The sequence below is a fragment of the Thermomyces lanuginosus genome (assembly GCF_041956635.1).
Source record: "Thermomyces lanuginosus strain ATCC 200065 unplaced genomic scaffold VTN49scaffold_7, whole genome shotgun sequence".
Classification (NCBI taxonomy): domain Eukaryota; kingdom Fungi; phylum Ascomycota; class Eurotiomycetes; order Eurotiales; family Trichocomaceae; genus Thermomyces; species Thermomyces lanuginosus.
In genome coordinates, this window is record NW_027192341.1 from 947832 (window position 1) to 959625 (window position 11794).

Here is an 11794-nt window from a genome sequence, read left to right on the forward strand (position 1 = left end):
ACTTCACGAGAGGGGATTGTAGAAGAGGCTGAACTCCTTATCCCCAATGCGTACCGCTCGGGGCGACAACATCTTAGCCTTCAGCGCGGCGACGAATCCATTATTGGCCTGGTCGCCCTCAACCTTGACTTCCCGCAGACGAAGTAGTTTACCATCAGAACTGTACACGTACAGGGACTTATCTCCCTTGGGTAGATGCGTGGGGACGGGCCCGCGGATGAATGGAACGCCGGGAAGCAGAGCAAACGCCTCACTGCCCGGAACCGGATCCGTCACCTCTTCAATGTCATTGAGGATGATCCGCTTAATATGGAACGTCCCTGTGTCACCCTCGGACGGCTTACCCGGGGTAAGAGCGGTGTTCCACAATGGGCCGAGTACCCGTAAGCGTCGACGTATGGTCTGGTAGGACCATGACCGCCAGTCGACGTGGCGGTCTGCCGGCGTTATCTTGGCCGCATGGATAAGATCACCCTCATTTTTCGCAACGGCGCGCCACCCCGCTGGCTTTAGCGGGGGAACGAAGAGTCTGTTCCGGATACTATTTACCAGCATTTCCGCACCCTTGGGAGCCACTACATCGAGCAGTTCCTGCACGGTGCACGTGTCCGGGTTTGGAATCTCAATTCCCGGCGGCGGCGTCTGGTCCAGAATCACCCCGTGATCAAAATGCTTCTCGTGTAGAGTCTGTAACGTGATGCCGGTATATCTCCGCCCCGCAAGGAGTGTATGGTGCAGCGGCGCCGGGCCACGGAAGCTAATAAAGGCGCCATGAGTATGAGTAACGGAGTATCACGGCTCAGCGTAATACTCACTCGGGCAGTAGTGATGGGTGAACATTCAGCCCGCCGTATGTTGCCGCCCTAAGTAGTCGTGGTGGGACGAATAGACCAAACGAGACGGCGATGATGAGATCAATGGGTCCATTGGGAGGCTACTAGTAAATAGTACGCTTCAAGTCAGACTTTGTCGATTGCGTGACGGCTTTGACAATTCATACCGTCCATCCGGTGAATGTGTCTATCTCGTGAATCGGGAGACCCAGTTCTGTCGCGGTGCTCTTGATCGGCACTGTTTTTCCTCGTTAGTAGGAAAGCGATTTCGGCGCCTTAAGAAGCTATACCTTCCCGAATCTTCTTCAATCCTCGCCCAACCGGCTTCCCTGGACGACAGACGACATCAATTGATTTGATAAGATCGGGTCGTTGCCGGCGCTCTTCAGCGAGAGCTTTCAGCGAAGCAATGCTGAACTCGTCGGAGCCGCAAAACAGGATGCGCAGCGCGTCATGAGCGGCGGAGGAGCTCCATTGCTTTGCGACGCCAGCACCGCACCGCCATGGAGGCCGCAGGAGCAGGGGGCTCCGGTAGAGGAGGTGCATATCCACAACAATTACTTTCGCTTGTTGAGTCTTCCCAGCTGCTGCGGAACCAACTAGAGCTTCCGTAGCTTGATCTCACGTGATCCAGAAGAGCATCATGAGGACGAGACTCAACTCCAAGTCAATTACCATGGGCTCTTGATTCACGTTCAATGGATGAATAAAGCCGATAAAATAAAAATATGCCTGACGGGGAAAACACCGTCATCCCCGCGCAACCGTCCTTTCTGGCCATCTACAATCCGCGCCTGAGCTCCGGCGAGGACTCCCTCGAGGAACAGATCGTCTTCTACTCCTCCAAAGCGGCGCGGTCACGATCTAAGTCGAAGGGCACATCCACAGACCCAGCGTCCGCTGCTGATAATGGCGATGATGTCAACGAGCGGCTCCGCCAGGTCGGTCTGGCGCAGGGCATGGTGAATTTTGCTAAGTAAGCGAGCGCGGGGAAGGAGGGTGTCAGGACACACGCTCATGCGTATGGATAATTAGGAACTTTTCAAATGGAAAGCCTGTAGAGAGCGTTGATACAGATAAGGCTCGGATCGTACTTCATGAGTTGGAGCCGAATTGGTGGATACTTGCCGTAAGTTTTTAGAATCTCATTCAACGTATGAAATTCGGCTTACGATGAACGGCAGGGCATTGATCTGACCCGGCTTCCCGTGACGAACGGGTCAGGTTCTACGTCTGATGCGTCTAACGTGCCTCGCTTCGAGTATTCCGCCCGCGAGGTGTATTCTGCCCAATCGCTCATCCAGCAGCTCCGGCGGGCCCATTCAATCTTCTTGCTCCATCATGACGTCTCGTTGGATAGCCTCTACGAGCGCGTAGGGAGATCAACCTTTTGTAAATTTCTCAGTCGGTTTTGGGCCAGGTTCTTACGCAACTGGGTTGTGCTATTAAACGGTCATCCGGCCGTGGAGATCTTCGATGGCATCAAGCTGGCCGTTGGCGGCGAACTTGGTGTTGGAGTCGGAGAGGAAGAATGGGGCAGCGGTGAGCGAGAGGTTCTAGAGGATTTCATCTCACGGACAGACGGACTTATTGACCTCGTGGTGTCGAGGTTCGGCGAGCCGGCGCCGCAGAAGCCATCTGCTGAAGCCGGCCGTGGCTCGACATCCTCTCAGTGGCTCGGGGCGGATCAATGCCCGGGTCCTTCTGATGGAGTAATCTTTACTGGGGTAGGAGCGCTCTCTCGGCCTTCTGTCGCCCGCGTCTCCCAATGGATGGAATGGATTTACCGATACGGGGAAGCGGCGTACGGCGTGGGCGAGAACCCTACTTCGACCAGGGGTCGAAGAAGACGCCGGAAGCCGGATGTCAAACAACAGGCCAGCACTCAGCCTGATACCAACTCAAGAGCAGAACAAGCAACCAAAAGCGGGAGAACGTCTCCGGGAATTCCACCACCGCTCGTTGTTGCGTCCCCACCCCCCAAACCCGAAGATACGCAGCCTCAGGTTCAAGGATCAAAGACAGAGGAGCCACAATCCGGGGCAGACATGTTTATGAAGTATCTTACGCTCGGCTACGGCACTTCGTGGAAGTTCCCGTCCATGGTATCCAGCGGGCGGGCCGAATCTCAGGCCCAGGATGCCAATAAAACTACGGAACTCAGGTAAGAGCTGACACAAGAGTTGACGACTGCCAGGCTAACCCGATTACAGCAGCTCGAGCACTGATGAGACGGGCCGGTTCCTCATCGGGCTCCGAGACGATCTCGAGGACGAATGGTCAGACGAGGATAGTCAGGAGCTTAGCAGCGAGAACAGGCGCTCACGAACAGTAGTGAGGACGCTCCACGTGGAACTCGCGGGCGATCAAGGTAGTTTTACTACCTCACCGTTTCTGGCTTCGTGTTCTAACCAGACGACAGTCGCCTCTGGGAAACCCCGTCAGCAGAAACTGCAAGTAATAATCTACATCGTAAGCCTCCCTTCTGCCTCTGCAGGAACGAGGCAAGAAAGCTCACCCAATCTTCACAGCGACGCCCGTTCATGTTCACTTTCCTCTTCGATCCCGAAACCCCCTCATTAACACAGCCCTCCTTCTACCGCATCATCCACCACATGCTCGGGCCCCTACAGAAACCTCTCCTTTCCTCCACTGCACCATCCAACGTTCACAGGCGAATTGGCCTCTCCCTCAACCCACAGTCCTTGCAGGTCTACGACCTCGTTTACGACCCAGCAAATCATACGGTGCGGACGTCCATCCCATGCATCCCAGACCCTCAACCCACCACACCTTCTTCCAACCTTTCTCAGACAACAGTACCGTGGTCACGCCTCGAAGCGCTCAACGTCCATCATCTCCTCCTACGCACATACCACGACACCCGCGCTCACACCCGTCCATACGAGTCCGAACGCGCCAGCAAAACCACCCGTGGCGGATGGTGGGTCGTCTGGATGCGCATACCCTACCCCCCGGACAACGACCACCCTTTACCACCACGAGAAGCATTCCTCGTCCACAGACCCTCTTCTTCGAAATCCGCGCACGCCCGCGCAACAAGCACCGGGAGCGTCGGAGGCAGTGGGGGCCTGCGTTTCCTGCGTGACCTCAGCGGCGCATCGCCTTCATCGCCGATTCTCGGCGGCATCGGCCTAGGCGTTTCCTCGCCAATGAGTCGGAGGATGAGCACCGCCGCCGCCGAGAATCCTATAGGCTCCTCCAGGAATGCAGAAGGTCTGGCCCTGGGACTGGACGCACGAAGATATGTCGAGGGGCTGTTGACTTTGAGTCGATGAGAAAATGAGAAAAAAAGAATCAACCAATGCTACGTACTTTGTAGATAGATACTAGCTACATGGATCATACTACGAAAACTAAAATCAATGAGTGAATGAAAGGAATGAGTTGAATCACGGCGTTTCATGAAGAAAAAAAGAGTGGGATAACGGTCTTCGTTGTTTGTCAATGATGATGTGCTTGGTGGTCTTCGAAATGTGTAGCCATGATGCAATAAGGGCAGAAATGATTGACTCAATCACTCAAGCAGTGAGAACGAGATGAATGATGAGGACATGGGTGTTTAAGAATAAAAAGCGGGTATTCTTTCTGCTCGTTGTGATCGACTCGGCTTCGAGAGGTCATCAGGAAAGGGGTGGTCGCGCGGGCTTCTTCTCTCGGTGTCTGGTCTTTGAAGGCTGCTAAGTAAGAGGAAAGTCAAGGTTACTTTTGTTTGCCCCTTTTTTCGTGTTTTTGTCCCATTTCTCTAGCTGCTGGTATCGCTAGGAATATGGGATTGGGATACTCGTGCACAGACGAGAGGGAATGAACAAAACAGCAAAAAAAGACCATTCGAAAGCAAACAAGAGTTTAACGAGATAGAAACAGGGAAATTATAGAGGAGCAACAAAAGAAACCGATGACCTAAATTACAGGATGCTGCACTTCTTCTTGCTCTTGGTGTTGGTCTTGGTCAAAAGCGCAGCCCGGGTAGCCGTCTCAAAGACCTCGCGGACACCTTGGCCGGTGCGAGCAGAGCACTCCAGGTACTTGTACGCCGCAATCTTCTTGCGGACTTCCTCACCCTGTTCGAGAGTCAACATGGTCTCTTGGTAATGGCCCGAGTCGGGATTGTGACGCACCTGCTCGTATGTGACGGGCTTCTGAGACGTCTTGTTAAGCTCATCGATCGTCTTCTGGTCATGCCGAAGATCAACCTTGCAGCCGACCAGAATGATGGGAAGACCCTGGCAGAAGTGGAGGACCTCCGAGATCCACTGTTGACCTGTCAGCCACGCCTGTCACCGAGCACAGAGGGATAGGATCTGACCTTCTCCTGGACGTTGTCCAGCGAATCAGGCGAGTCGATAGCAAAGCATATTAAGATGACGTGCGAGTCTGGGTAAGACAGAGGACGGAGACGGTCATAGTCTTCCTGACCCGCCGTATCCCAAAGAGCCAGTTCCACACGCTTGCCATCAACCTCAACGTCGGCCACGTAGTTCTCAAAGACAGTGGGCACGTAGACCTGCACCGCTTATCAGTATGCTATGCTCGACGATGGAAATTGGAGTCTCGGCAGGGGCAGAGATGTTCGTCCAAAAATAGAAGGGCAGGGGGGAGACTGACTTCAGGGAAGGTGCCCTTGGAGAACACACTGGCATCGAGCAGCCGATATTAGCAAATGATTTCGACGCGACACGGAAGTTAGTCACTCACATCAAGAGACATGTCTTGCCGCAGGCACCGTCGCCGACGATGACCAGCTTTCGGCGGATCTCGGCCATGGTATCTGGACTCCAAGTTAGCTCTTGCACCTTCACCCAGTCGCGGTCCGATGCCGGTAGCGGGTCAACAGGTGTCAGGAGGATGGTTTGAGGAGGATAGGAGATAAAAAGGAACGGATAGTGATTGACGTGTTCGATGATCAACAGAGGTCGGGCTGGGCCGCGAGGGAGGATAGGACGCGGACTCACCGATCTTCTAGGTAGTGACTAAAAGGATAGAAAAGAACCCCCAACGACACAAGAAGACACCCAGCACGCAACAGACAGCGAAAACGAAGAGAAAAGACAATCCAACAGCGGGTTGTTGGCGGCCTTCTGGAGACAGCGAAGGAAAGAAACTGGGGGAGAGGGTGAGGTTGATAGACGAGGCTCAAGCAGTCGGGGATGGAGAGTTCGGGAGACCAGAGAGACACACTACGCAGTTTTTGGCGTTTTTGGGCGGTGGGTTTTGGCCGAGCTCATTTGACCAGTCCTCGCGGTCACGGGGCTCAGGCTTCAGAATTCCTGCTGTATCAGCCCTGTTCAGAGATCCCCCGATGCATACCGCCCATCTGGCACTGCCGGGGGCCTATTTATGTGGCCAAATTTCCCGCAGGTTAAGCCGTCCCAGGTTTCAAACACTGGTACCGTTCTCGTACATTCACAGGGCTTGGCTCTGCATCGAGGCCTCTGAGTCGTTGGTGGATGCGTGGCTCGTGGTTTCATGGAAAGTGTTTGTGGCTGTGCTGGTTACATAATGCGTGGCTGTGCTGTATTCTTTACGAAATTACCGTACAACATTACGCACAGGAAATGGATCGATGGCTCGAGGTTTCATGGGTTCGTTTTCTGAAATTCTGATGACGCTGTTTGGCAAAGATCCTCATGAGGTGGCATCATCCACATTGACCAGTTGAGATTTTCGATGACAGCGCGGATCCAAAGTCCATGATACTGATCCAATGATATTGTCGAATAATTTAACTTCCGCGGTCCTCTGGGATGTGACCGAGACAAGCGATGCGATTGATTCACGGCTTCGAATCTTCCATCCACCATTTCCCAGGAGAGTATCGCGGAAACCGCGGGGCATTGGCTCCCCCGGCAGATAGACGGCAAACAGAAAGCACCTTCGGCCTGGTCTATCCGATGGCCGGTACATACTGTACCCCGAGAAGCGTCCTCCTATCGGCTATTTGGTACGATGGTAATGCATTGTACTGTTCACAAGGCGACAGCTCATCATGCAAGGCCTGCCGACAGTCCATATTTGCACTGACATTCAGAAGCACACAAAAAAGGCCGTGAAGAAATCAGGTCGAAAGCGAAGTATCTGCGGCAAAGTCGTATGACTTCTATCTGATAACACGATTTCACCACCTCTTTTCCCTCGCCACGGAGGATTCCATCAAATCCCGTTTTGTGCTGGTCTGAGGTTCTTCATGTATCCATGCCGATCACCACGCGAAGAAGATCCCCGCAAGGCATCCTCCATTTGGTGCCTGAGCTCCACTCATATCGCCATCTCACATTGTCACAGTCATTCATGAGTCATGGCAAGTGAGAGTTTCCAGATTTGATTGGACCTTCTTTGCATTGGCAAACCAACTGGCGCTTATCTCTGGGGAGGAGCAATGCCAACAACCGATCTCCGGCTGTCGGAGCATTTGCTTGTGAAGCCGACGACGAGAGCTTCCCGAGTACCTCTTATGGTCTGCTACTTGGCATATTTCGTTGACAGCTCCCCTATCCCTCACCTATCCAACATCTCAGGATCTCTACCCTCGGTTTGCTTACCACGGTGTAGGGTTTGGAGTCTTTGACATTGAGAAGCTACACCAGCCGCTGCATCTTCCGAATCTCTGTGATTCCCAGGCCGCCGAGCTTCTCAGAATCTGTCCTTTACCGTAATCTTAAATGGTTCTTACTGGAGGATGATACATCGTCGTACGACGTTCTGACGATAGATTGTGCAGCATTAAGATTCATCAATTCGATTTCCACGGCCAGAGAACTGTCAGGTAATCTCCCAGTGTCAACAAGAATTGGCTGAGGTACAAGAGTCTGCAGAGGTCTGAACTTCTGAACTTCCCACTCTGCAATGAGACTTTGGGCCCTGACCTTCCTGCGTCGATAATTTCCAGAGCTTAAAAGCTCCAGGCTCTGGTTGTCTGTCGAAAACACACTTGTACGAGCCATGGGATCTACCCAGGTATCCACGAACCATTCAACAGAGAAGTCGGCTAGAGCTTCAACCAGCCTCGAGCAATACTTGGAGCAATGCGGTTTCGGGACACCCCCTCAGATGTCGCCCACAAAGCAATTTGTTCTAGATCTAGCTTAAGACTTTGAGATACTAATGTTATGACTTGTGGCATACGTTGGAAGATTTCTTTGTACCGACCAGTACTCGTAGATTTCGGTTGGTGCGTAATATCTGTAAGGATGTCCAGATTGCTGGGTAATTTTTTTTTTTTTTTTTTTTTTTTTTCGTCCTGCGCGAGTCAATATACGGTTATTACCGTTGGAATCTAGATCTTCGAACCATGGACACCCAATTCTCTCGGATCTGGCGATTCACGGTCCGTACATACTAGGTGGCAGGCCAAATTTAGCATAATGGCTGGCTCGTTCAAAGCGTTTCCATCCTGGACGCTGCTTTTTAATTTGCCTAGTGTTTCAAGGGTGCTCCCACTTTCCAAGAGCCGGGGAGTTCCACATACATAGAGGCGGCTGTGTTGAATTTCATGCCGCAATTAATCCTGGTCCCAGGTTCAAAGAGTAGAAGGTCTGGAAGTGTAAAAAATTATTTCTGCTTCAAGTCATTCAATGCTAGATCGCTTCAAGCGGCTCTAATTGTGCTCTCTTCATGTGATCGTTCTAAAAGGTCAGAGGAGCGTTCAGAGTGTAAGCTGCAATCATATGCGATTGGTCCACAAGGTTCATGAAGCACGGTGTAGTCTTTCGTCGAATCATCAGCGACTTCAGTTGATGACTAGAGCATACTCAGGTACTGTTGGAGTGCAGCTTGGTGGTTCATAGGCGAATCGACTCCAATCAACTGGTCAACAGGGAACGGATTAGTCACGTGATTAGTTGGAAGATGTTTTCCGCTCCGGTCTTCAGGTCTGACGGCTCAGAGAAATCCCCAATTGCAGTGTCAGCACAACCATGGAGAGAGTCATTCGCCGGGCCATGGTGGCCCGGAATCAGGCCAAACGTAAAGCCAGAATTGCAGCAAAAAAGCAACAACATGAGGAGTTGCGCGACATGCTCCGGTCGCAGTTCCAATTGAACCGCTTGAAGATCGACGCCGAACGTGAAGAGAAGAAGAACCGATGGGAGGATTGGATGCGAGGGCCGCTTGCTCCCAAGCGCGATGCGGGTGCCCAGGCGAGTCATTACGGTGCCATCACGCCAATGGCCGTGCAGCCTCCAAAGATCCCCAAGCATCTCCGACGCCAGTACATCAACATCGCGCCGGGCGACCGGGTCTGCCTGATGAAGGGCAAGGACAAGGGCAAGATTGGCGAGGTCGTGTCAGTCGATGAAGAGACAGAGCATGTGACGGTGAAGGACCTGAATATGGTATGCAAAGAAGACCTTCCACATCTCTACACTTTAGGTTTGGATCTCCATTCTCATTCCTGTCGCAGGTGGACGTCCACATCCCGCCATGGCTCAACGAAGAGTACGGTAGCAAGCGTCCTTTCAATGCGATGGAACTGCCGATTCCGATCGACGACGTGCGCCTCGTTGTTCCGCTCGAGGACCCGGCCACTGGAACGGTTCGGGACGTCATTGTCGAGAAGGTCACCGCCGGCGGACCGTTCATTGAGCGGCCATACGGATCCCGAATTCCCAAACACACGCGGTACATTGCAGGAGAGAACATTGAGATTCCCTGGCCGGCCGATAAGCCGAACTTTAAGGACGAGGAGTGGGATACATTGCGTATGGAGGTTGAGACTCCAACCTGGGTGCCATCGCTGCAATACGCGCCGTTCGAGAGCAGCATCCTGGACGAGTTGCGGAACAAGTACTCCAAGTACCGAATCCGTCACGACCCCGAGTGGGCCGAGGCGAAGCGGCTAGAGGACCTGAAGGAGGAGTACCGCAAGTCACGGACATTGTTGACGCCGCGCACCGAATGGCTGGCACAGAAACAGGCGCAGGCAGCCGAGGAGCGAAAGAAGAAGCTGGATAAGGACGGCAACTACATCATGGACGAACAGACGGCGGATTTCATTGCCAATTTTATGAAGAGCAAAGGGAAAGCTACAGAGGCGTGATGGCAACCTGATATGACAACTTCTGTATACTAGAATGTATTTATTGTAGATTTAGCCGGAAGTGCCATTCTGTGATTCACTCAGCTCTGACGCCAGTGAAAGTTATTATTCCAACCAACCGGTCAAGTCGTGTTGCCAAGGTCAGATTTTAGAGCTTGTCAAGTTAACCACTTTCAACACTCCCTCTTCCTGGACATTTTGTAACGTTTGGAAATCGATGTTCTGTCAGTTTGCCCGTCACCTATTACGATTACAATAAGTATTGGTGATGGCGTTTGCAGCCATCAATACCATCGGCCAGCACCGCCCGCCGCCGGCGGTTCAACCTCAGGAAGCGCCCGCGATCGACCACGCGTTGATCGATCATGCCTTTGCGGGAGATTTGAATCTCAAAAAGCGAGTTTTCGACGCTATCCGTAAGACTGCGCGTATCCATGTCATTCAATGGTCTACTAACAGTGAGGTCTTACAGGAGAGTCGCCCGAGTATGGGCCACTTTTCGAGGATATCGCGCGCTACACAACTGCGCTCCAGACACGACTACAGAACCAGCTCGCCGCCGCACAGTCACAGTCACAATCTGCTCCGGAGGAGCCGATCCCAAAGAAGCGAAAGATCGTTGAGAATGGGAATTCGGCCAAAGGAAGTCCCGCTGCGACCGCAGGTTCGGTCGCCTTGACGACGCCAAATGAGTCCCTTCTCTTCTACATGAATGACGTGTCCTTTTCCGTGCCCCAGCGGAAGAAGTTGACGTTGGAGGTGACGGGACAGAATGGCGCAGTGCGTGCTAGGAATCAGAGCTCTAAGGAGCTGGAATTTGGAATTCCGGTATCACATATCCGTCAGTCTCCCTTTCCCTTGTGTTTCCGGTTTCGCCTGAACGGCTTTCCATCTGACTGTTTCGCCGCGTGTAGAGCACGTACTCTGTCTGCCCGTACCAGAGAAATCGCAACGGCAGTTCAACTTCTGCATAATTCCCCGATATGGTGACGGCATCTCTCCCACCCCGGAAGGCGAAGCGGCCCTCGAGCCGATGGTCTGGACCGTGGCTGACGGCACGCCAAAATCCGCCTATAACGAGGCTGGCCAGCAGTATGGCGACCGGGAAAAAACGGAGGCGCTCATTCGGCGCGTGCTCAATGAGGGCCTGCACCCGATCAAAGTGGTTCGGCCAGAAGATAAGGAGTTTGTGAGTGCGATGCCGGAAGCGCACCGCAAGGGAGAGAAGGCATATCATGTGAAAGCATTCCGGGGCAGCAAAGAAGGTGTGTGATTTCAACCTCTATTAATTCAATGGGCCGAGCAAGAATTCTAATATCAACTAGGCTATCTGTTCTTCCTGTCCACGGGCATCTTTTTCGGCTTCAAGAAACCGTTGCTCTTCTTTGCCTTTGAGAACATCGAGTCCATCTCATACACATCGGTGCTGCAACGCACATTCAACCTTATAATTACCACCCGGACCGCATCCAACCAATCCACGCAAGATTACGAGTTCTCCATGATCGACCAGGCGGATTATGCTGGGCTCGACGCGTACGTCAAACGTCACGGTCTCCAAGATGCCAGTCTGGCGGAAGCTCGGCGAGCGAAGAAGCACCAAGGAGACAAAGGGACAGAGGGCGTCGCCTCTGCTGAAGAACGAGAGAGTGAGTTACAGCGGGCACAGCGCGAGCTGGAGGATCGGGAAGATGAGGAAGAGGAGGACTACGAGCCGGAGAGTGATGGCGATGACAGTGACGGCAGCAGCAGCGACAGTGAAGAATACGACGAGAATGAAGGTTACCGGGATTTGGTTCAAGAGGAGCTGGGCAGTGAAGCGGAAGAAGCCATCCTTTCGGATGAAGAGTAGCGCATTGACCCTGGAAGTTCGGCGCAAAGTTTGGTGCCAATTGGAAATACT

General features: G+C 52.9%; 7 protein-coding genes across 7 annotated transcripts; 5 read left to right on the forward strand and 2 right to left on the reverse strand.

The window, feature by feature from the left end:
• Positions 1-3: 3 nt before the first annotated feature.
• On the reverse strand, positions 4-1379 carry VTN49DRAFT_7825 (uncharacterized protein; the record flags this gene model as incomplete). The annotated part of the gene is made up of 4 exons (XM_069416137.1): positions 4-757; positions 816-934; positions 1001-1071; positions 1124-1379. 4 exons carry the CDS (start codon positions 1377-1379, stop codon positions 4-6), a joined length of 1200 nt encoding a protein of 399 aa, XP_069272186.1.
• Positions 1380-1561: 182 nt separating this feature from the next.
• On the forward strand, positions 1562-4132 carry VTN49DRAFT_7826 (uncharacterized protein; the record flags this gene model as incomplete). The annotated part of the gene is made up of 6 exons (XM_069416138.1): positions 1562-1809; positions 1869-1962; positions 2018-2997; positions 3047-3204; positions 3256-3305; positions 3365-4132. 6 exons carry the CDS (start codon positions 1562-1564, stop codon positions 4130-4132), a joined length of 2298 nt encoding a protein of 765 aa, XP_069272187.1.
• A 265-nt stretch (positions 4133-4397) lies between these two features.
• VTN49DRAFT_7827 (uncharacterized protein) lies at positions 4398-4732 on the forward strand (the record flags this gene model as incomplete). The annotated part of the gene is made up of 2 exons (XM_069416139.1): positions 4398-4520; positions 4604-4732. The coding sequence occupies 2 exons, from the start codon at positions 4398-4400 to the stop codon at positions 4730-4732; spliced, it is 252 nt and encodes an 83-aa protein (XP_069272188.1).
• A 30-nt stretch (positions 4733-4762) lies between these two features.
• On the reverse strand, positions 4763-5620 carry VTN49DRAFT_7828 (uncharacterized protein; the record flags this gene model as incomplete). The annotated part of the gene is made up of 5 exons (XM_069416140.1): positions 4763-4918; positions 4976-5110; positions 5164-5361; positions 5463-5490; positions 5553-5620. 5 exons carry the CDS (start codon positions 5618-5620, stop codon positions 4763-4765), a joined length of 585 nt encoding a protein of 194 aa, XP_069272189.1.
• Positions 5621-5702: 82 nt separating this feature from the next.
• On the forward strand, positions 5703-6357 carry VTN49DRAFT_7829 (uncharacterized protein; the record flags this gene model as incomplete). Its single annotated transcript, XM_069416141.1, has 2 exons — positions 5703-5705; positions 5821-6357. 2 exons carry the CDS (start codon positions 5703-5705, stop codon positions 6355-6357), a joined length of 540 nt encoding a protein of 179 aa, XP_069272190.1.
• Positions 6358-8770: 2413 nt separating this feature from the next.
• VTN49DRAFT_7830 (mitochondrial 54S ribosomal protein uL24m) lies at positions 8771-9891 on the forward strand (the record flags this gene model as incomplete). Its single annotated transcript, XM_069416143.1, has 2 exons — positions 8771-9187; positions 9256-9891. 2 exons carry the CDS (start codon positions 8771-8773, stop codon positions 9889-9891), a joined length of 1053 nt encoding a protein of 350 aa, XP_069272191.1.
• A 268-nt stretch (positions 9892-10159) lies between these two features.
• On the forward strand, positions 10160-11743 carry VTN49DRAFT_7831 (uncharacterized protein; the record flags this gene model as incomplete). The annotated part of the gene is made up of 4 exons (XM_069416144.1): positions 10160-10307; positions 10364-10732; positions 10806-11156; positions 11217-11743. 4 exons carry the CDS (start codon positions 10160-10162, stop codon positions 11741-11743), a joined length of 1395 nt encoding a protein of 464 aa, XP_069272192.1.
• Positions 11744-11794: the final 51 nt, after the last annotated feature.